This window comes from Colletes gigas, unplaced genomic scaffold (assembly GCF_013123115.1).
Source record: "Colletes gigas isolate AHSC1104 unplaced genomic scaffold, ASM1312311v1 Colletes_gigas_Sc00016, whole genome shotgun sequence".
Lineage (NCBI taxonomy): Eukaryota > Metazoa > Arthropoda > Insecta > Hymenoptera > Colletidae > Colletes > Colletes gigas.
This window is the reverse complement of record NW_025106645.1, coordinates 5867151-5889881: the sequence shown is the minus strand read 5'-3', so window position 1 is coordinate 5889881 and position 22731 is coordinate 5867151. Positions and strand designations below refer to the sequence as shown.

The 22731-nt window shown below is 34.4% G+C and overlaps 3 protein-coding genes across 7 annotated transcripts in view; 1 reads left to right on the top strand and 2 right to left on the bottom strand.

Moving 5' to 3' along the window:
- LOC122400157 (S phase cyclin A-associated protein in the endoplasmic reticulum) overlaps window positions 1–6430 on the bottom strand; it is a 36966-nt gene extending 30536 nt beyond the window's left edge. The window contains exons 1-10 of one of the 2 annotated variants that reach the window (XM_043401455.1): window positions 6301–6430; window positions 5573–5796; window positions 3984–5365; window positions 3127–3872; window positions 2577–3057; window positions 2302–2484; window positions 1965–2216; window positions 1426–1866; window positions 1008–1117; window positions 552–675 (exon numbers count right to left, since the gene is read on the bottom strand). In XM_043401455.1, coding sequence (XP_043257390.1) covers window positions 552–675; window positions 1008–1117; window positions 1426–1866; window positions 1965–2216; window positions 2302–2484; window positions 2577–3057; window positions 3127–3872; window positions 3984–5365; window positions 5573–5783 — 3930 coding nt within the window. In that variant the 5' untranslated portion in view covers window positions 5784–5796; window positions 6301–6430. Of the gene's footprint in view, window positions 1–551; window positions 676–1007; window positions 1118–1425; window positions 1867–1964; window positions 2217–2301; window positions 2485–2576; window positions 3873–3983; window positions 5366–5572; window positions 5797–6300 lie in introns of both variants that reach the window. The other variant, XM_043401454.1, reaches the window with a different exon arrangement.
- Window positions 6431–7679: 1249 nt separating this feature from the next.
- LOC122400085 (ubiquitin-conjugating enzyme E2 N) lies at window positions 7680–10282 on the top strand. Of its 4 annotated transcripts, none has more exons than XM_043401312.1 (3): window positions 7680–7956; window positions 8874–9148; window positions 9370–10282. In XM_043401312.1, exons 2-3 carry the CDS (start codon window positions 8904–8906, stop codon window positions 9578–9580), a joined length of 456 nt encoding a protein of 151 aa, XP_043257247.1. In that variant the 5' UTR covers window positions 7680–7956; window positions 8874–8903; the 3' UTR covers window positions 9581–10282. The 4 variants fall into 4 exon arrangements, with proteins under 4 accessions (XP_043257247.1, XP_043257244.1, XP_043257245.1 ...); XM_043401309.1 differs by having other exon boundaries at window positions 8888–9148; window positions 9370–10281; XM_043401310.1 differs by lacking the exon at window positions 7680–7956 and adding an exon at window positions 7981–8109 and having other exon boundaries at window positions 8888–9148.
- A 6443-nt stretch (window positions 10283–16725) lies between these two features.
- On the bottom strand, window positions 16726–21464 carry LOC122400171. The gene is made up of 6 exons (XM_043401484.1): window positions 21456–21464; window positions 18177–18243; window positions 17435–17622; window positions 17265–17346; window positions 16981–17074; window positions 16726–16868 (listed from the first exon to the last, which is right to left on the bottom strand). The coding sequence occupies exons 2-6, from the start codon at window positions 18226–18228 to the stop codon at window positions 16799–16801; spliced, it is 486 nt and encodes a 161-aa protein (XP_043257419.1). The 5' UTR covers window positions 18229–18243; window positions 21456–21464; the 3' UTR covers window positions 16726–16798.
- Between the last annotated feature and the right edge of the window lie 1267 nt (window positions 21465–22731).

Below are 22731 nucleotides of genomic sequence, written 5' to 3'. Positions count from 1 at the left end.
ATAAGGTTAGGTTGTGAAACAGCAATTCGATGAAACTCCCTTATTACCCTTTCATTAAAACTATTTGAATTACTATTTTTATATTAATTAAAACAAGGGTTGTGCTCGAAGTTATCGAGTTTGCATGATAATATGAATTTGATCTGTTTCATACAGCAGTCAGCCTTCATATGAGGCACATGTAGCAACTGCTAAAAAACTTCACTGATGAGACCTCTAGCGGATCTAACGTGAAACGCCACAGTTTTTATGGTCTAACACATGTACACTTCCCTGTTACGCTACTTGTATGCATCACGTTCGGGTAACTTTTTTATTTCATATTATTCAGTATTCTAAAGTAACGTATTATCTCTGCATCACATTACGTGAAATAGTTCGTACCAACTAGTATATCACTTCTTTGTATAGCGATAAATAAAAAATAAACCCAGAAAAGGAACAACATAGCTTATATTAGCACACATTAATAGGTTCCTACATATTATAATTACAAAATCTTACCTCATGTAGAGCAAGTAATAATTGTATCAATATAATGCTTGACTTACCTCCAAGTGTTGAAGGAGAAGATCCAAGATGACCAGAATTTTGTTGCTCGATAAAACTGCTTCGATATTTGTGTCATTCCCGCTGACACTGAACTTATACACGCGGCACACTGAAACGATGCTTCTGAACACACGAAAGAAATCCGATTTAAATCGTAACAATAAGACGTAAGATATTAAATAGCTTTTAATTGCGTAAAAATAATTACAATCGATTAGAGTTAAGACCACTTGTTAAACTCATCTCTATTCGAATATTCGTAAATTTCATAACCTAATATTTGACAAGTAACGAAATTACGGTAAAATGACTCTTTTCTTAACTCAAAAAATGAAATTACAACTTTGGTCCAAAGTCAAAATAAAAATAAAATATGAATTATCGTATTTAGCTATTGTTTAGTACATTAAAAAAAAAAAATACGAAGTAACAAAAACATACTATTTTAAACTTACTTGTTTGGAAGATTGTGAGATGCATTTTGCATTTGCAGACCCAGATTTAGTAGATTTGTTAAAACATCAAATCCATTCAAAAGCCGAAATGCATTTTGATCTAATGGACACTGAAATATTATAACAAAAATAAACGATTACTAAACGTGTAATTCGTTCATTATTCACAAACAATTAATTTTATTTTTTCAAAATTGATCACTTAATGTGACTAGAAAAGCATAAAAATGTTGTCGCGATTGATTTTGAATGTCAAAACGACAGAAAAACATACACATTGATACTTCACTGTTACACTATTTTTTAAACATTGTAATATATTATTCCGTTTAAAAATTCGCAAGTACTTCTTATTTATAAAAAAAAAATTATTACTTGAACGAGAAATATTCGCGAACTAATAAGGTTAGTAACTTACCGATTTTGAAAAAGCTCTTATTATTTCACCCAGGTAGCGCTCCAAAGCAGCAATGGCGACGCTTGACCACGCAGTCTTCGAATGATTGTAATACAATCGATCCAGTTCTTTCAAATTTCGACGAAACTTTGCTTTGTTAGTCGACTCGGTGGACTGGTTTACATCTACCTTGTGATCATCTTCCCATTCCTTGCCGCGTAAAATCATTCGTTGCTTCATTTTTCTACATCGGCGTTTCAAAGCCTTCTGCTTCTCTTTTGCAGCTTTCATCTCATTCATGTTGTTACAATCGATTACCGAAACCGGCAAATCGCGAATCTGCGATATATTGAAGCGTTGCAACTCATCTCGAGATGGTTCTCGACCATCATGCGTACTACGCACCGCTTCGAGATGCGTCTTCCCTTTTAAGTGACTTAATAGATAGACTTCATTGGGTATCTGTAAACGGCATAGAAACCATAGAAACCATTAAATTTAAATAATAATAAACAAACTACGATATCAAACATAGTTAAATTTAATGGATGAAAACTTACAACTGTTGCGCATAAAGAGCATTGTTTTTGAGCAGGGTACGATTTCAGGATAGGCGGGACTTCTTCTGACCTTAGAATCGAAGATTCAACTGCCCTCTGACGAATATGTTCAATATTCTCAACGTGCCTCCTAGCCGATTCTTGCTGCTTTTGAGCTATTTTCTTCTGCAATTCTTCTTGATTTGCTAACTGAGCTGCATGAAGTGCCGATAAACGTTCCTCTCGATCTCTCGCTTTTTCTCGCGCGAGTTCCTACGATTTCAACATTTATCACCATCAAATTATTATTATACATATATAAACACTTCACTAAACGATTTTGATTAAAAATAATTACCTGACGTTCCTTTTCTCTTTCTAACTGCATTTTCCCGACTCTTTCTTCGCGTTCGCGACGAGCTTGTTTCATTTTGAGAATACGCAATTGCCTTTCCGCTTCTAACGCACGTCTGCGTTCTTCAGCTGCTGCTTCTTTAGCTGCCTTCTCTTCTTGTCGACGCTGACGTTCTTCCTGAATTCCCTAAAAATTAAATCATTTTTTTTTTTTTACTTTACACACATATCACAGATACATCTATATTTTTGTTGAAAATATAAGGTTATGCAACGCACTTGTAATCTTTCTTCTTGTTCTTGACACAACGCCATAAAATCGTGCCTCTTGTTCTGTGCCTCAAGTTCATTAATGAAGGCAATTTCTTTCAATTTTGAATCTTCGTCGTGAGCTTTTCTTACTATTTCCAACAAATGCTGAGTTCTATTTTCTTCCGCCCTTTTCAATTTCATTTCCATTCTGATTCGCTTATCTTCTATCAACTGATTCTTTGCACTTTTAACATCCTTCACTTTGTTCAGTAGTTCTCGTAATCTTTGCGACTTCTCCATCAAGAGCTTTTGACGTTTATGCTGCGCGCAAGCTTGTTTCGTTTGATATCGCCGTAACGTTTCGGGCAACGATCTTTTCCGCGACGGTGACGAGAGCTTTTGATGCAATTCCAAAGCTCTACCAGGGTGACGAGCTACTAACGCGTGTAATTGGTCAAGGGTATCCACGGATTCCGCGCAAGACATACCGTCTAACATGTTCTCGTATCTGTAAAAATTTACATTATATTCGGCGCACAACAAAATAAAAAATGAATGCAATGAATATGGTGCACACCTATCTTCTAGACTGATGTCATCAGGCACTGTAGTAGGAGATGTTTCTTGCTCGTCCTCTATCTCAAGGACCATCTCACCATCTGTTTCATCAGTCTCTGTATCAACATCAGTTTCCGTGCATTCTAATTCTAAAATTTGTCTATGCAAAAATGCTTCTTCGTCCGACAATTGCTGCGATCGCTGAGAATCAGCCTCTTCGGTCTTTCTTTCCTCTTCCAAAATGATTCTCTCCCTTTCTGCTTGTGCAGCCATAAACTGTTGTATACGTTTTTCAAGCAACTCCGCGTCACTTTTAAAAATCGCTGCAATCATTGACGTAGAATTTATTTCATTCAAATTAATCGTGTTCTTGAAAACTTCTTCTACCTTATCTTTAATTGTAAGACTTGTAACTGATTCTCCTTTCACCTTCTCTACCTCGTTAGATATATTTTTTCCTTCCTTTTCTACAATACACTTTTTCTTCTGTTTGCCGTTTCCATCCGGGGTCAAACATTTCTTTTTATTTTTTTCTGACGAACATTCGATAGACAGTGCCGGTAACGAAGTAGCGGTGCTCGGTTTATGAAATCTTGTAGACATATTTAAGTTGTGTGTACTGCCTCGTCTGCAACGGCTACGAACTGTCTGCCAACCATCATTTTCTTCTTTCACTTTTATAACAACCGACTGTTTTGTCAACACTTCTACAGAACCGTTTATATCTTTATTCTGATCTTTCTTTAACGAACTTTGCTCCGACATCTAACAAAATTCATAAATATTGCTTTTTACCAAAACATTACATAAGCGTTATATGACTTATAAATTAAAAATGACATACATGTTAATGAGATAAAAAATGAAAAAAAATACCTTATTGTCAAATGATTGAAATCGCTGCCTAACTATTACAGACGTTCCTGGTCTTATTTTATTAGATGTTGACACATTTCTATTACTTAATGTTGTTTTACTTCGAATAAATTTTGGGATTTCAGGGAGATTATTTGGTTGTTTTGTTTTGGTAACCTTCATTTGTGATACTGTCGAATATGCTGGTTTATTTGTATTAACTAATCCTTTACCTACATTATTGGACGATGTATCAGATACGGTTTTTGTCATAATTTTATTATTCGCGCCATCAGTCGCGCTCGGTTGTGTTTTTAATTTTTGATTTACTTTGTTCGAGATTTTTGCAACACTTTGTACACTCTTATTTATTAAAATGGTACTGCTGTTTTCTTTTGCTGCACTATTGGACTCTAATAATTTGGTTTCATTCGATACATTTTCTATACCAATGACTTTAATATTCTTTCCTGTGTTTTGTTTTTTTACTTTAGCATTAATTTCGTTTTTTCCTAGTCCTAAATCATTTCTAGGACCCAAAGGCTTTACTTGGAAATTATTTTGGGCATTTAATTTATTATCTATACTAATGGTTTTAGAAACTTCTTTTTCCATTGGTGTAAATGTAATTAATTGCATATTTTTGTCACTGGGGACTGTCTGTTCACTTTTCTCTATTACTACATTAGAATCTGCTATTTTACCAGTGCTATTATGCAATCCATTTTTAATTGGTTTTGAAACATTTTTAGTATCCAGTTTACTTTTTACATCGCGAAGTGAAGTTTCATTTGTTTTCTGATCTGTCAGAATGGTACTGCTTGTTTTTCCAGATACTGTATGTTTTACAAAAGCTTTGTTCGCTTTCATTGAAGTTAACTTGTCTTTAATCGATGATTGACTTGTTCCCTTGTCTACTGTGTTTTTGCATTTTTCACTTATACTTATTGAATTATTTTTTGTAACGTTACTTTTATTATCTTTCATCAATTTGTGAACAGGCTCGCCTTTCACATGATTTATTTTATTATCTGTAACAATAGGCTTATTTTCTGAAATAATTTGATCGACCGGACTTCTACAAATAGATTCTGTAGGACTCATTCTTTGCAAAGGACTAGTTGATTTTGGAATCATTGTTGAATTCCAGATACGACATGGGGAGGTTTTCCTAACTTCCCAAGCTAACGGAGTACGTCTCAAGGGCGGTGATGAACTTTCGTATGCCCATTTGACCTTAAACCATTCGATCAAATTATGAAAATCCCTTGTATAATTTTCTAATACAAGTATCACTTCTTTGCATTCTGAAATATTTTCATCTTCTTCGCAGGTTTGATAAATACCATCAACTGCTCTTTCCAAATTACCAAATAAAAAAGCCCAATATCTCGCCTGTAATTCTAACATAAAGAAAAGAATTACAGACTAGCACTTGCGCATTAAAAATCTAGCAAAACTAAGAAACGTATATTCATATTTTATTTTAAAACATAACTTTGTTATATGTCAAAATTTATTTAATCTGTCTGAAAATATTAAGTGCCCTATTCATATAAATTTAATTTAAAATTATATGAACGTATCTTCCTCCTATAATTTTGACTCACCAGATTTTTTATCACGACCAGTGGAAGCTGATCGTACTCTGGTTGTTGGTTTCATAGTTCTTTTAGTTATGCTCGATTGCGATACTCTCGGCACGCTGGGTGGTTTTTTAGTAACTTTCTCAGTGTTAATTGTCCCGACTGGTACATTAAAAGCTATTAAATTTCTAGCTGCACGACCTTCTTCTTGTATAAGTAATCTTACATCAGCCATTTTTAATAACTGTCTGTAGGAAACAACAACCTAATAATTTTTCTATCTTAATACAGAATCAATGTAAGATTTCTAAACAACAAATATGTATGGAAACGTGTACTATATAAAACGCAAGACCAAATGAGTCATTGTTTTCATAAGCAATTTTATAAATAAGATTTCAACATAATTCAAACAAAAATAGGAGACAATGACAATGATTTTAAGAGAATAAGTGTTTCGTATAATTCTGATACTTTAATTCCAATGCAGTAAATTGAAAATATAATGTTTTACTACACGTTCAAGGTTATATTACTGTCATCTAATTATTAAATATCACGTCATAACAAATAATAATTATTTTTTGAATCGTTTCTTCGAATAATTAAACAGTTATGCATTACAGACTTTACCAATATTAATAATTGATGATATAATTCATAAATGAATTTATGTTTACAGAGTCTATTTATGTCATTGTTCCGTAAGTTATAAATTGTAATAATAGTTATGCAATTAATGTACAATTTACCTTTGTGTTAATACTAATTACAAAATATCAAAGAACGGTTGACTACAAATAGTTTTTAAATAGCGAGAACTTCGAACTGACATTTCAATAGCGATACAAGACATTTTATGACAAATATGTTCTAAGTTTCGCGGTAGTTTGTTGGTTGCACTGTATGCATCGAACCGCTTCAAAAATTGCAAGTGCGTGCATACCAATTAAGCGATACATGTAAATAGTAATAAACATAAATAAATGATGTTTAATTGAATATAGCTCGTAAAATTCTATATTTAAATTTCATTCAAATAACTGTATTTTCTTAGTAAATATTAGTTTTTCCAAAGGCATATATGTACTTTTTTATTTTTGAATGGCAACTTAATCATTAAATTATTATTTAATCATTTTTAAATGCAAATTATTATCGATTATATGCGCCTCTACTTCTAGTAGTAAATATCTATCGATTAAAAGAAACGCGTATTCGTACAATTACTTATGTTTGGTTAATTAAGAGACTTTTGAAGTACTAAATAATATGAAATTTTAAAGCGATGAATACTTTTAATTAATATTTTTAAAAAACTTCAATACACAGTATCAAACCAAGCAAGATTTTCATCTTTCAAGTTTCGTAAAATCTCATTGGTTATGTCAGTGTTTCTCAAATTACGATCCGCGATACGATTAAAAAGATCGCAGGTACGCTGTAATTTAAATTAATAAATTATAGCTGATCAAGAATAAATACAAACATATATAAATTTGTACAATGTTCAGGATAAAAATGGTTGCAATTGTTTGCTGATAAAGAGTGCTCGTTGGGAAACCTTGAATCGCTGATAAATGATATACGGTATATTTTTTGTGCAGGTATTATCAGTTATTATCTACAATAGTTGTGTATTATCATTAATTGGGTACCTTTGTTTGAATATGCCAATTGACGATTAACATGTTCTCTTTTCTTTTGCAGCACTCTGACAGTCGTCGCTTCCTCGCGTAGCGGGAAATGAATTTATATCCCCAGATTTACGACATCAGATCTCGAAAAGTGTTTTTTCTGCAAAAAGTATTTTTTCGAAACTTTTAGCGATTACAGTGTTATCCGTTCGCGTGGGTCGTGAGACAAAAATAAGAATTCCATTTACCAACAACATTTTGTCCAGGATATTCGCGGGAAAGCGAAGTTTGAGAAACACTGGATTATGTGAACGATGCTGCAGTAAAAACTTCAGTTGCAATAAAATTAATCCAATTTTTATATAAGAACGTTTCCTCTTGTGGACGTATATGATTTAATTCAATTTAAAAGCTATCGGATTCCCCGTGTCACGATCGCGAGAATCATTTATTCGTGAAATTGTTAAATTGGTTTACGCAGTGAGTTCGCGTGCAGCGCCATCAACGCGTGATAAGATGAATCGCGAGAAGCGGTTGCGAAGACTCTAACACACATTTGCGTGTGGAAATTTAATTAACACTTTGTTAAAGTGTCTCTTTGGGGTTGTATCATAGATCCCAAACAGATTTTTGAAATTGGTTGCAATTCGTAGTAGTATAATCGCCTACAATCGCTAGACGGCGACGAGCTGCGAAAATAGGATTAAAAATCGATTTCGAGGTTTCTAGAAGGAAAGGCCACCAGTGACGCGGGGATATTTTCAGATAATCGTATGTATTTTACAGCTACACGTAAACCAGTTCTATTTCCGACGTTCTTACACGACCGTTGTACTCTGTACAGTTTAGTTTTACACGGTTCATGACTTGGTGCACGAATTCTTTGTTTACGCATATGCAGAAGTCTTCCCTATAGCTTTGGAGGTTGGCAGAAATATCGAAGAAGAGATTTGGATTATTATACTTTTGTTCCTTTTTCTGGGTGATTTATTTCGTTTCATTTCACTTATTATGATAACCGTTACGAGAACTTGTACTTAACTTTTGTTATATTGTGGACGACGGTATGAAGTACTTATTGCGGTAGTACTATACATATCGTGACAAACTGTCAATTAACCGTGAATTAGCATTCATTACTGGATTTATGGGAAATTTATGGTATGAACGAATAGGAAACTTCATGGTGTATATTTGTGTTTAAAAAAAAGAAAATAAAACGAAACGATTTTTGATAACCTACATTCACTTTTGTTGGTCATTTATTAATTCTACTTATGTCTGTGTTTGTGTATTCTATATTTTATCATAAATGTACTAAACGTGTCATCATATTTAACTTTGTATGCAATATGTAATTATAATACAATTTTATTATTATTATAATAGAATTCTTTCATTTGTTTTTTAGTATATTATGACTTGTTTGCTATAGTGATATGTCTGCATAAATTTATATGTAAAAAAGTTAATTTATTGTTACCTCTACAGATTGAAATCCTCATGTTTTAACTAATAAAACAGATTTTCAGATAACTCCGATATATTCGATACTCATTACTTACATAAATTTCTAACAAAGCTACCTGTTTAAAATAAACATAATTTGTTTTTTAATACGATAAATTATAGACAATCTTATTTTACTTTACTCTCATTATTTAAAAAGTAAATTAGTGGAAGTGTAGGAACTTGTTTTTAGGGGAGTTTCATCAAACATGGCTGCGTTACCGCGAAGGATTGTTAAAGAAACACAGAGACTAATGCAAGAACCAGTCCCTGGTATTAGTGCTGTGCCAGATGATACAAATGCTAGGTATTTTCATGTAATTGTAACCGGACCTGAAGATTCACCGTTCGAAGGTGGAGTGTTTAAACTTGAGTTGTTCCTACCAGAAGACTACCCAATGTCTGCTCCTAAAGTTAGATTCATTACAAAAATATATCATCCAAATATAGACAGGTATTTATCCAGATATGTTTATTTGTTTTCATAGATTCTCGAGTCCTTTTTTCAATATAAATTATTTGTTTTATACTTTTTATTGGTTTTACTGTGTTATTACTTAAATAAAATGAAGTAATACATAAAATTATAATTTAAGTAAACGTGTCACAACATTTTGCAATAGACATTATAACGAAACTTTCGTGTGTTATAAATATTTGTATTTTCTTATATAGATTGGGAAGGATTTGCTTGGACATTCTGAAAGATAAATGGAGTCCTGCTCTTCAAATCAGAACAGTTTTACTGTCTATACAAGCACTTTTAAGCGCACCGAATCCAGACGATCCTTTGTCAAACGATGTAGCTAGACTGTGGAAAGTAAATGAAAGCGAAGCAATACGTAATGCCAAAGAATGGACTCGAAGATACGCTATGGACAACTGATCTAAAATCATCCATGATGCAAAGTGACATTACCCCTATCTTTCCGAGTTTACCGATCACTTTACCCGCACCAGCTGCGTACCCTGCACCTATGTCCACAATTTTGCTATAAAAATAATAAAAGTTTTGTAAGAGTAAACAGAATGAAACTGTATTTTCTATATTGCGGGGAATACAAAGATATCGTGTTTACATTTCTTCTATGATTTATCAGGCAGACTAGTAAAAGTTCTAAGAGTAAAACATCAATCATGAAGATTCTAACCTCAGCAAGAATGTATAATTTTAATGGAATAATAGTTTTTACTTAAAAAACATACCTTTGTAGTGAAAGTAAATGAATGTAGTATGTTGCGTAAACATTTTTTTGATATACGATTACAGAATGGCTTGTGCAATCAGTAACGTATAGCCTTTATTTTGGTACCTTCAATGTATCCCTGAAGTAAAACAAAAGTACTGGGTCGTTCATTATATTATACTGATATTACATTTTCTGTATTTCATTATATCTACTATCTAGTTGTCTGATTATCTTATATTTATCGTTTCCGCGATTGTAATACGTCGCATGAACTATATTTTAATTACTGAATTAATTCCAGAAAGTAATAATGTTTATTTATAATAATCAAGTTTAAATGATAGGCGTACAAAAGTATTGAAATTTGTCAAGTATGCGAGGTTCCATTTTTAAAGTGTATAGCTATTATAATAATAACATTTATATATTACAATACTTTATTTATTAGCGTACTGTAAGAAAATTTTATTTCCATATTTGCAGCAAATTCTGATTAATTCGTTGAACGGAGAAATTATTTCTCCCATGATTATGTTAATCAACATTTTTATTGTGTAAATATAAACAATTAAGTGAGAATCTCCAATCTGTTGTCATTTTTTTTTTTTTTTCAAGAAAATTTTGGTATCTGTGTTTTGTATAATGTGTATTTTAAAAATTATAGATAGTCAACAGTCTTGATTATGTACTTACGTGTTCGAATAATTTTAGAATTTGAGACAAAAAGCACTGGAATTCTTTCTAATCGTAAAGAAATAAATATACTTTCTAAACAATTATTTGCTTCGTAAAGGCATATAATAATAGCCTATAGCAAATTAAAATATTTTTTTTTGATTACTATTTTTCTGATATTTTACAAAGCCAAAGGAAATGGCATAATACATACATAGACAATACATTTAGAACTTATTCGTATTAAAAATTGTACAAGTATTGAATTCGATTATGCTTAAATAACTTCTATAAAATTTGTTTGTTGGAAGATATTTATTGATAAGGCATGAAAATAGAGAATACTTTTTAGAATGAAAAAACACGCGATGCGAATGGTTGCAACAGAGCAATGAATTGAATTGTCTCCTTAAATGGGCATTTGTTAAAATATTTAGTTGATAATAAAGAAAATAATTGTATAAAAATTGAAATTTAATATTACTTTCATATATTTGTAGACGTTGTCAAATTATAGACTTTCATTGTACTCTTCAGAGTAGTAACTTATATAGGAATTAGTATTTGTTGTGTAATTAAAACACATTGCTCAATTCTAAATGGTTTTACATTATATTAACGTTCAGACAGCGTAGACTCGGGGAATCACGCAAACGGCGGGCCTGAGTCTGTCCAAACTTCAATCTGTGTACATTCATATGCTTTTTCGTGTCTTTTTATTAACGCAATTCATAATATAAATAATAGCAATCCTCGATAGGAAACGAAAATAAAATAAATGCAGATAAACAATATTTAATCCGATTTGACACAACACGCACATAACGTTTGTGTTTTCATATGTGTACTGTATATAGATATACAATTTGTAAATATAAATAAATTTTACTCTATACTTATTATTATTTCTAATAGATAAGAAACACGGTTCTCTTTTTCGGTTTATTGCGACTACTTGTTTTATTATTTTTCGCGTCTAAAGTGAGTTTAAACAGACCCAGGCACCGCTGTCCGAGCGTTAAAGATCATCATTAACATATTTAGTTTGTTGGTAGATTCATGCTTTCATTGCAAAATTCAAACAACCAAGTGGTATATTTATAAAAAAATTGAAAATTTGTATTCGTGATGTACCTAATGTAGCGCAAAACGTTATAAACATCATGGTAAAAAAAGGAAATAATTGTAGATAATTTACAGTAATAAAGACGTTATTACGAATGCGTTATAAAGTAATATTAATATGTCGGTGTATTGCAGTCAATTGTGAAATATATGATTATTTTAAAAACAACGTAATTAAGTACAAAGTGATATGTATAGAGTTTCAACTGGATTTATGCATTAAGAAAATAAAAAATATTACGCTTTATTTGAATTCAGAAACTAATAATAGAATCGTTAATTGTGTTGAAATTCACCGCTGACCTTTTTAACTCGTAATATTATTTGTCCCTTGTTTTAAGAGATACTCTTCAAAAAAAGCGTAGTAATAATAAATCATTAGGGAATTATATGTTGGTTTAGAATCTTTATGTATTTCTTTTACAGTCGTAGTTCCTACCTTTCCTTTGGAAATAAACATCAAGATTCGAGACGTTCCCCCCACTCCCCACTTGTAATAGGTAATGCAACAGGGTCGTCATTCGTCCCGTGGAAATTGACTGGATAAGACGTGTTGGCAGTTTCACATCTAATAAGGTTAATAGACTCTATCTATTGACATCTAGTTTCTATTACTACTCGCCGTTACTCTCTATTGGTTCGTATAATATTTATACATTTGTATTATAAATTTATTCGATATCGTGACAAAAGATATTATATCTCTTTCAACGAATTTACAATTTCATGCAATATACTTCGAGTCCAGTTGTTTATAATATACATGTAGGTATACTTACATTAATGAATTCGATTTAAATTTGTATTTTATTTCCGCTACAGTATTTGAATATGGTTCGTGCGCAAGAAACGTGCTGTCGGCGCGCGATCGACGCCATGACACTTCGAAAAATCAACAAGAAAGAAAAGCGGGAAAACACAGGTGTGCTCATTTAATGTTTTTTGTTCTATCAGTTATTCTTTCGGTAATTTTAATGGCCGCGGGCAATGCGGTCGATAGAATCAGAGCTTGTTTCGTAGAATAATTTGTTACATTTTGAAGCACAGTGGCTTCGAATAAATATAATTTAATACGGTTATAATTTTAGCCGTTTTGTTAGCACTGTGGTTTTATCACAGACGAGGTATACGAGTAGACCGTTCATTCAATGTATTTTTTCGGCCCATTTTTATGGGGTCTCGAAACCCCATTATCATTTTCGTGTCATTCGCAACGTTACCAACAGATTTAGAAATGAATTTCAATCCCTGCATAGTCAATTCATATGTATTTATGCACACAATACAATTGCCTGCCCATCAATACTAATTCAGTGAATAGTTTCTCAACTGACCGCCATCCATGAGAAGAGGACGCTAAAATCACCTTCGAATTTTCAGGTCGGTATGGCAGTCAGATTAGGCCGCGAAAGCACAGACGAGGTATACGAGTAGACCGTTCATTCAATGTATTTTTTCGGCCCATTTTTATGGGGTCTCGAAACCCCATTACCATTTTCGTGTCATTCGCAACATTACCAACAGATTTAGAAATGAATTTCAATCCCTTCCCCATAGTCAACTCGCATGTATTTACGTACACGTTACAACTGTCTGTCCATCAATACTAATTCAGTGAATAGTTTTTCAACTAACGAGGACGCTAAAATTACCTCCGAATTTTGCGCTCGGTATGGCAATTGTTCGAACTGACGTACAAAAAGATAAAAATTAACGAGATACACTCTTCCAAAGTGGAACAAAATGTTAAAAAGATCATGCATCAAATTGTAAGGGGATCGTAAGAAGGCTTTAATCTTCGTATTGGTTTTAATGGGTCGATGATCAACAATGACTAGCTTATGGTTACTGGTGGTCAACAGTGAGGTTGACATCAAGGTCAGCGGTCCAGTGAAGATCCAGAAATGGTCAAGAGGTGGGACCAATCGAAATAGTTTCTTTCTAGACAAGACAGTCTTAACTGTTAACTTCAGCTTTGGCTCTGACTGGCCTCCCCACCCTTTCATCACCTTAATCATATAAGCAGAGTCTCTGCGAAGAATTCTTCAGTCTCGTCGCGGATTCGGGAGTGGGCAAATAGCCAGAAGTGAACCGGGGACCGCTGATGACCGCTGATGGCCGCTGCTGACCACTACTGGCCAGCGCTGACCATGGCTGACCAGTGCTGACCAATACTGACCACTACTGACCAGTGCTGACTCGCGTTCCTGCCACTACTGACCACTACTGACCACTGCTGACCACTACTGACCAGTGCCGGACGGTGATGACTACGGTAAGAACTGTTTAAAAATTCTCTCCCCTCTTCTATTCTATCGTTTGATACCAATTTCGCTTCACTGAACTGATTTTGCCTTTGGTTGCCTAACTGACGTTGCTATAATATGAATATTTTCTTACTTTACAGCTGGCCCAGTGGTAACTACCCTATATACTGACAACAAGTAGTAAGTCCACTCCACTTATTTATATTTTATTATTTTTATTTGTTTGTTTGATGTGAATTCAACTTCATTTATCTATCTGATTTTATTTGGTTACTATGAATGTTCCTTTTCTCGGTTTCCACTTTTACATTGTTCTTCGAATTTATGTGATTGCTTCGATATGTATAATATTGCAGGATATATTAATGTAACATTGTTTTCGATCATATATTATATTTGTTTCTATACAATATCATGAATTTTTATTTTTAAGCTAGGTGATAGGTTGATAGGTCATTTTTAAGTATTTAAAAACCTCCTTTTTAACCCCTTAGCATAATGATGTTTCAGAGACGTGATGAGTCTACCGGGCCTAACATGAACAAGACGTCTCAGAGAAGTGATAAGTCTACCGGACCAAACCTTCGTGACACCTTTGGCACGAACAGTTGGGAATTAAATCGTAAGGCAAAGGGGTAAAACAACTGGTTGTATACGTGCTTTCTTTGGCAAGTGTAGTTAGTACCTTTTGCTTAAAATTATAATCTTCTTGCACACCGCGATTTTTAAGATGACAAATGTCATAGTAGATTCATTTTTAATTTGACACTGATTTTAAAATGAATATATAATGAGTACATATACATATACGAATAGTTCACTTTCTCTCGTCCGCTCGTTCTCTGGTTCTCGCTTTCCGAGATTATGTCTCGACCGAAAGGACCGGAGAGTTTTGCTCGATCACCTCTGTTTGATAGAATGAAACATGTGACACCTGTGTAGTAGGTGTGATAGCTCTTACCGCTTCAACCCCGGTGCAGCTTGGTTCAGCTTAAGTGGGGCCTCACCGAGCGCATATATTCTCCTCTTTATACGGAAAAGAGAATGACCTCCGGTGAGAGTTCTTGACCCATATCCGTTCTCGAGTACTAAGCGGGTCCTGTTGTGACCGTGTGTCCTCCAGGGCCCGGCGGTTGTACGTAGAGAGGTCCGATAGACGTGGGTCAGGGGCGCGACTTGCTTTTCTGATAATCAAGGCCGGGGGGGATCAATCTGATACCCACACTCACTGCACGCTATGAGCACGTGTCGCGTCGCGTTTTATTTAAGCGTGCGATGTTTTTACACGCCGCAATTTTTAATATGACAAATATCGTAATATCGATCGAAAGTAGAGTCATGATTTTAATATCTTTTATAATACTTATAATTATATTAATTTTAGAATGAGTGTCAAATTAGTAGCTTCCGATTGTTCCTTACATTCTTCAATAATTAAATTCACCTTCATAATTGAGTTGACGACTTTGGCTATCTTCGATATCGAAGATACCCAAAGTCTTTCTTTACTTATTAAAATATATCATTAGATTTACGTGCAAGAAGATGTTTCGCGACGAATACATTTTAGAGTCAAAGTAACCTCGTATATTATGTACTATTTTTACTTTCTCACTGCACTTGCCTGTAGTTGTAGTATTTGTAGTTTTACTTGTTTTGTTTTGTTTGTTCTCTTACTAATCTATTAAACACGTTTCTGTTACAGAGCATATTCCTATGGAAGTTTTAGGTTTATAGAAGTAACAATTAAGAATTGTTACAATTTTGTTTGATATTGCTTTGTTTGTGTTTCAGGAAATCATCGTGGGATAAATAGAAGATAGAAGAAAGAAGAATGTATTTCATGTATTTTGTTTCAGATTGCTTAGTTTATGTTTTAATAATTTAGATTTATAGTTAGGTAGTGTGTAACAGTATGTTTCAGGAAATCTTCGTCGAAGGATCAACAAGGAAGAATATATTTTCTATGTATTTTGTTAGATGATTAGATAGGTAGGATGTAAACGAATTTAGATTTATAGTTAGGTAGGAATTTGATTCTCTATATTAATCATTATATCAGGCAGGCAATATTTTGGTCCATTTCTCTGTTTTGTTGATGAGAATTTAGAGACAAATTCTTTCTCAAAAAACTCTTTCATTGGTTGTTTCCTTCGTTGGTTGCACTTTCATTTATTGTTTCTTCGACCAACGATCGCTGGTCATAAAAGATTTTTACTAATGGAGGGTGGTTGGGAATCGGTTAGGGCGGGTCTCCATTCGCAGCAACCTCCACGTGGTGAGACCTGGGTAATATTATTTAGCGTTTAATTAATAATCGTATCACTCTTAGCTTGTAATGCAATTATTAATTAAAAACTAAATAATATTAGCAAATTGGCTGCGATCCGCCTTGCATAGGTCATCATAAATATAGAGCTTCTTCACTAGGTTAGTTTTGATTCTCATTGATTCATCAAAGATTCTAGAGTATTGTCACAGACGTGTTATAGAAGTAGATCCTTCATCCAATGCATTTTTGCGGCCTATTTTTATGGGGTCTCGAAACCCCATTACCATTTTCGTGCCATTCGCAACGTTACTGACAGATTCAGAAATGAATCTACAGCTGTTTGCCTATCAATACTAATTCAGTGAATAGTTTTTCAATTGACGAGGACGCTAAAATTACCTCCAAATTTTTCAAATCGCAACACGCGCCACATTTAGTTTTTAGATTCGGAATAACAGCGTGTCTCGTATTTACATGTTTATTGTTTTCAATAATTTTCCCAACACCTTACACCGACAATAAGTTTTAAATATATTTCTCGGCGAACACCATAACTGCATCGCCGTCTGCTTACACTAATTCTCTTGCGAACCTACGGCCTCGTCACCCGTTCTCTTCTTCCGCTTCCATATTTCGTTATCGATACTGAAAGGAAAAGTAAATTAGATCAAACGTGGCTTGAAACTCGAATGTGTTTTGAATTTGTTAAACTATTTCACGGTTTTGCTTTCTATTTTTCTGTGTTTCGGCAACTTACTCGTCCGATGTGTCTTTCGAGTATCCAGCCAATGTTCGCCATAGTTCTCGGGGTCCCTCTATCGCGAGTGGAAAATTTTGCCAGGACCATGCTTCTGTTACAGACACCAGAATATTATAATTCCATTTAAACGACTATGCAATCAGCAACTGTATTTACAGCGAACAAAATTGTTCGCTCTTATTTTCTAACTTTTAAGTTACGAGCAAAAATAATCGAGAATCTTTATGCTACATCGTGATTTGTAAACGAACGTATAGGAGGTATAGTTTAGAATTCTTCACCATCAGCCACTGGATATTCCATTCGTCTCTTTATGGGTCCCGCGAAAGGTTCCTCGTTGGAGTAGGATGGCCAGAGTTCGCTCTTGAGAAAGGGACAAAATTTATATTAATATTAGGTAACGTCACAGGGGTTGAGATTTCGTTTCACTAACGAGTACCTAACCCAGTACCTGTGTTCCGCTGTTACGACCTCCAACCTTGGGACCATTATTTCGAGATTTAAAAACGAGATCCTCGTAACCGCCGCTTCGACCTACGCGCGGTATACTCTTTGCTATCTTCAAAAAGAAAGCTGGCGCTTCGTCAGCTTTCGCAGCATTTTGGGAAATCAGCAAAACAAACGCCCCGGTGAGAAGCACTGAAATGTGTCAGAGAGGCATTTAGTTAATAAATAAATAACTTATTTATTAATCACACTAATTATTTTATTACATATTTAACGTAACATTCATGAAAACGAATATTTAGAAGTTAGAGATATCATATTGAATATTCGAAACGATTCGCAATATACATTTATTTAAATATCTTCTATTGCCTCCCCTAAATTTCCAGAAAACTATTAATAGATCATTGAACTTAAGGTAATTAATACGTTATTGCCATTCCATTTAAAAAGAACGAGAGAGACATCGATATCTTATGGTTGTTTAATAAAAAGAATAGCTTGTAACTGTTTATTAGGGCCATTCTGCACGTACGAACCCAAAATATATTTCTGAATAAAATTTGTATCAGAGAAAGATTAAATTAAATGAGAAAAGAAACAATTTTTCATTTACATAAAGAATTTCAAGAATAATTAATAGGTATAATACTTTCTGTCGTGATACTGAGTGTCAATTGAATCCTCGAAGCAACGCAAACGTCGTCGCATGAAACGACAAAAAATTTAAGAAAAAATAGACTCACCCCCGACGAAAAAGCTTTGCGTGGATCCGGAAAGTTGCGATGATAGCTTCATGTTGTCCCGTTGTATCTGCAAACGAATGAACCAGCAGTCGTTCAGTTCCTCAGCAAATGCATCAGAAGCGCAGAAAAGCGATCGCGTACGGGATTAAAACAATAGCCACGGGATTTATCGCGCGGTTAAACGAACCCGTTGGACGATCATTCCTTCGCGAGGCGATCTGTCGGTTGCAAGAATTTCGTATCTGCTCGGACAGGTGAACGCGACACGCGTCCCCAACGACTCTGCGTGGAAAACTGAACGATTTTTCCTAGGACTTCTTCCATTACCGCGAAGTGTTGACGGAAGGCTCGAAGACCGGTGGGCGAAGGAACGGAAGGAGTTTGCACGTCGAAGTCCCATCGCATTTAAATATTCCGGGATTGTTCGTGATTTGATGTTCACGTCACCGCGATCACGCGTGAAAATCTTTCCCCCGTCCGTCTTTTTCCCATTTAAACGCGGATAAAGGATAAACGGCTCAAAATTTTCGAGAGACGAGATTCGATTTTTTGTATCCGTTACCGGGGGGTAGTGTTGGACAAAATTTATATTTCACCTTAGACTTCCTTTTTCGAGAATTGTAGCATGAACTTTACATTTATTCTAATGTTAAATTGCCAACAATACCAAAACCGGATAAACTCGATACATGCAATAAACGACTCAACATTTTTGAGAGACGAGATTCGATTTTTTGTGTCCGTTACTGGGGGGTAGTGTTGGCCAAATTTATATTTTACCTTAGACTTCCTTTTTCGAGAATTATAGCATGAACTTCACATTTATTCTCATGTTAAATTGCCAACAATACCAAAACCGAATAAACTCGATACATGCAATAAACGACTCAACATTTTTGAGAGACGAGATTCGATTCTTTGTGTCCGTTACTGGGGGGTAGTGTTGGCCAAATTTATATTTTACCTTAGACTTCCTTTTTCGAGAATTGTAGCATGAACTTTACATTTATTCTCATGTTAAATTGCCAACAATACCAAAACCGAATAAACTCGATACATGCAATAAACGACTCAAGATTTTCGAGAGACGAGATTCGATTTTTTGTATCCGTTACCGGGGGGTAGTGTTGGACAAAATTTATATTTCACCTTAGACTTCCTTTTTCGAGAATTGTAGCATGAACTTTACATTTATTCTCATGTTAAATTGCCAACAATACCAAAACCGAATAAACTCGATACATGCAATAAACGACTCAAGATTTTCGAGAGACGAGATTCGATTTTTTGTATCCGTTACCGGGGGGTAGTGTTGGACAAATTTATATTTCACCTTAGACTTCCTTTTTCGAGAATTATAGCATGAACTTCACATTTATTCTCATGTTAAATTGCCAACAATACCAAAACCGAATAAACTCGATACATGCAATAAACGACTCAACATTTTTGAGAGACGAGATTCGATTTTTTGTATCCGTTACCGGGGGGTAGTGTTGGACAAAATTTATATTTCACCTTAGACTTCCTTTTTCGAGAATTGTAGCATGAACTTTACATTTATTCTTATGTTAAATTGCCAACAACACCAAAACCGAATAAACTCGATACATGCAATAAACGACTCAACATTTTTGAGAGACGAGATTCGATTTTTTGTATCCGTTACCGGGGGGTAGTGTTGGACAAAATTTATATTTCACCTTAGACTTCCTTTTTCGAGAATTGTAGCATGAACTTTACATTTATTCTTATGTTAAATTGCCAACAATACCAAAACCGGATAAACTCGATACATGCAATAAACGACTCAACATTTTTGAGAGACGAGATTCGATTTTTTGTATCCGTTACTGGGGGGTAGTGTTGGACAAAATTTATATTTTACCTTAGACTTCCTTTTTCGAGAATTATAGCATGAACTTTACATTTATTCTAATGTTAAATTGCCAACAATACCAAAACCGGATAAACTCGATACATGCAATAAACGACTCAACATTTTTGAGAGACGAGATTCGATTTTTTGTGTCCGTTACTGGGGGGTAGTGTTGGCCAAATTTATATTTTACCTTAGACTTCCTTTTTCGAGAATTGTAGCATGAACTTTACATTTATTCTTATGTTAAATTGCCAACAATACCAAAACCGGATAAACTCGATACATGCAATAAACGACTCAACATTTTTGAGAGACGAGATTCGATTTTTTGTATCCGTTACCGGGGGGTAGTGTTGGACAAAATTTATATTTTACCTTAGACTTCCTTTTTCGAGAATTGTAGCATGAACTTTACATTTATTCTCATGTTAAATTGCCAACAATACCAAAACCGAATAAACTCGATACATGCAATAAACGACTCAAGATTTTCGAGAGACGAGATTCGATTTTTTGTATCCGTTACCGGGGGGTAGTGTTGGACAAATTTATATTTCACCTTAGACTTCCTTTTTCGAGAATTATAGCATGAACTTCACATTTATTCTCATGTTAAATTGCCAACAATACCAAAACCGAATAAACTCGATACATGCAATAAACGACTCAACATTTTTGAGAGACGAGATTCGATTTTTTGTGTCCGTTACTGGGGGGTAGTGTTGGCCAAATTTATATTTTACCTTAGACTTCCTTTTTCGAGAATTGTAGCATGAACTTTACATTTATTCTAATGTTAAATTGCCAACAATACCAAAACCAAATAAATTCGATACATGCAATAAACGGATCAAGATTTTTGAGAGACGAGATTCGATTTTTTGTATCCGTTACTGGGGGGTAGTGTTGGACAAATTTATATTTTACCTTAGACTTCCTTTTTCGAGAATTATAGCATGAACTTCACATTTATTCTCATGTTAAATTGCCAACAATACCAAAACCGAATAAATTGGATACATGCATCGTGCATTCTCAGGATTTAAGTAATTCCTAATCAGTTTTTAATATCCTACTCATTTAAAAGTAGTACAGTTGAAGAAAATAACGAAGGAAATAGTTAAAAGAAATTATTCGCTGGTACATATTCTACCAATCAATAATGAATGGAAATATTCAATGAAATTGTTAGACTTTTCAGATTGGAATGAATTTCTATTAAAATTCGTTCGAAGAAAACTATCGTCTTGTTTGTTAGATACATTACAAGGGAATATCGAAAGTGAATTATTTCAACCTTCCTCTGTGTAACGGGGAAGCCTGAAAACGCCACGAGCAAGAAAATTGAAACGCGTTCTCATGAAATCTGCAATTTTCCAATATATTGCGATACTCACCTCGCTTTGGTCACGATACACTGTAACAAAATCGTCGCTCGTCTCTCCATTTATATCAAATTCAACGATCAATTAAGTATTTCGATCAGGTCGAGGGAGTTTGTCGATACCCCCTATGTTGTCGAATAAATTTCTTTGTGAACGATTCGCGCTGAAGAATTATTGTCATTATGTTTCGACAATGATCGAGATGCGCTCGTTGACATAGGTATCGCCAATTAATCGTTCTTTTCTAAAGTAGTTTTGAACAAATTGCCAGAGTACGGTACAAAATATATAGAGAAATCTATATTTATATACAAATTCGCATTTTGCGAAACACTGATCGACGCGTCAACAGTTTTACCATTGATTTATTACGAAACGCTTTTTAGACTACGCCGAGGAGACATTATAACCCTTATCCGGGTAGGTGAATGAAACGTGCTTCCCATATCAAACCGTTCGATCAGCATATCACATATCGAAAGGAGTTTCGTTAAACTTTTGCCTGCCACGAGAATTATCTTAAAACGGACGATCTCTTGAAAATGCTCGCGCAATGATTCCAACGGTCTGTTCTCGTCTTTGCCTTATATCAGGTCGAGTAATAAGTAACTTCCGATGCACAGACGAGGTTTCAGTCTTTTGTCAACTGTTTTGTGTGATACACGTTACGTTAAACTGTTTTTTTCTTACCTCTGGAATGGAGAGTCAAACAGTACATATTCGTCATGTAATGCTTTGGGAATTTAAACAATAGTGCTAAGGCGACAGCTGAACAAAATATGCAGTGTATATGATGAAGGACTAAGAACTGATCGGGGCAGTTAGAAATTGGTTTATAAAATTCCGTTTTGGAGATACGATCTTGAAAGAGGAACCGAGGGCGGGACCTTCCAACTTTGACGAAAATCTTTTAATATTGGAGCAAAATCCATGTGAATCAACAAGAGATATAATAGAAAGGTTGAATACATCACAATCAACTGTTAAACCTGAAGAAATTAGGGAAAGTCAGCAAGTTAGGAATATGGGTACCTCACAGTCTCAGTGAACGGAATGAAGAAGATCGCAAGTAAATCGCCACAATTTGGCTCTCACGGGTTAAAATTGAGCCTTTTCTAAACAGGATTGTAACAAGCGATGAGAAATGGGTTACCTATGACAATATAGTCCACAAAAGACAGTGACTCGATAAGAATCAACCACCCCTACCAGATCAGAAAGCAAACATCCATGACAAAAAGATTTTATCGTGTGTACGGTGGGATTGTCAAGGAATAATTCACCACGA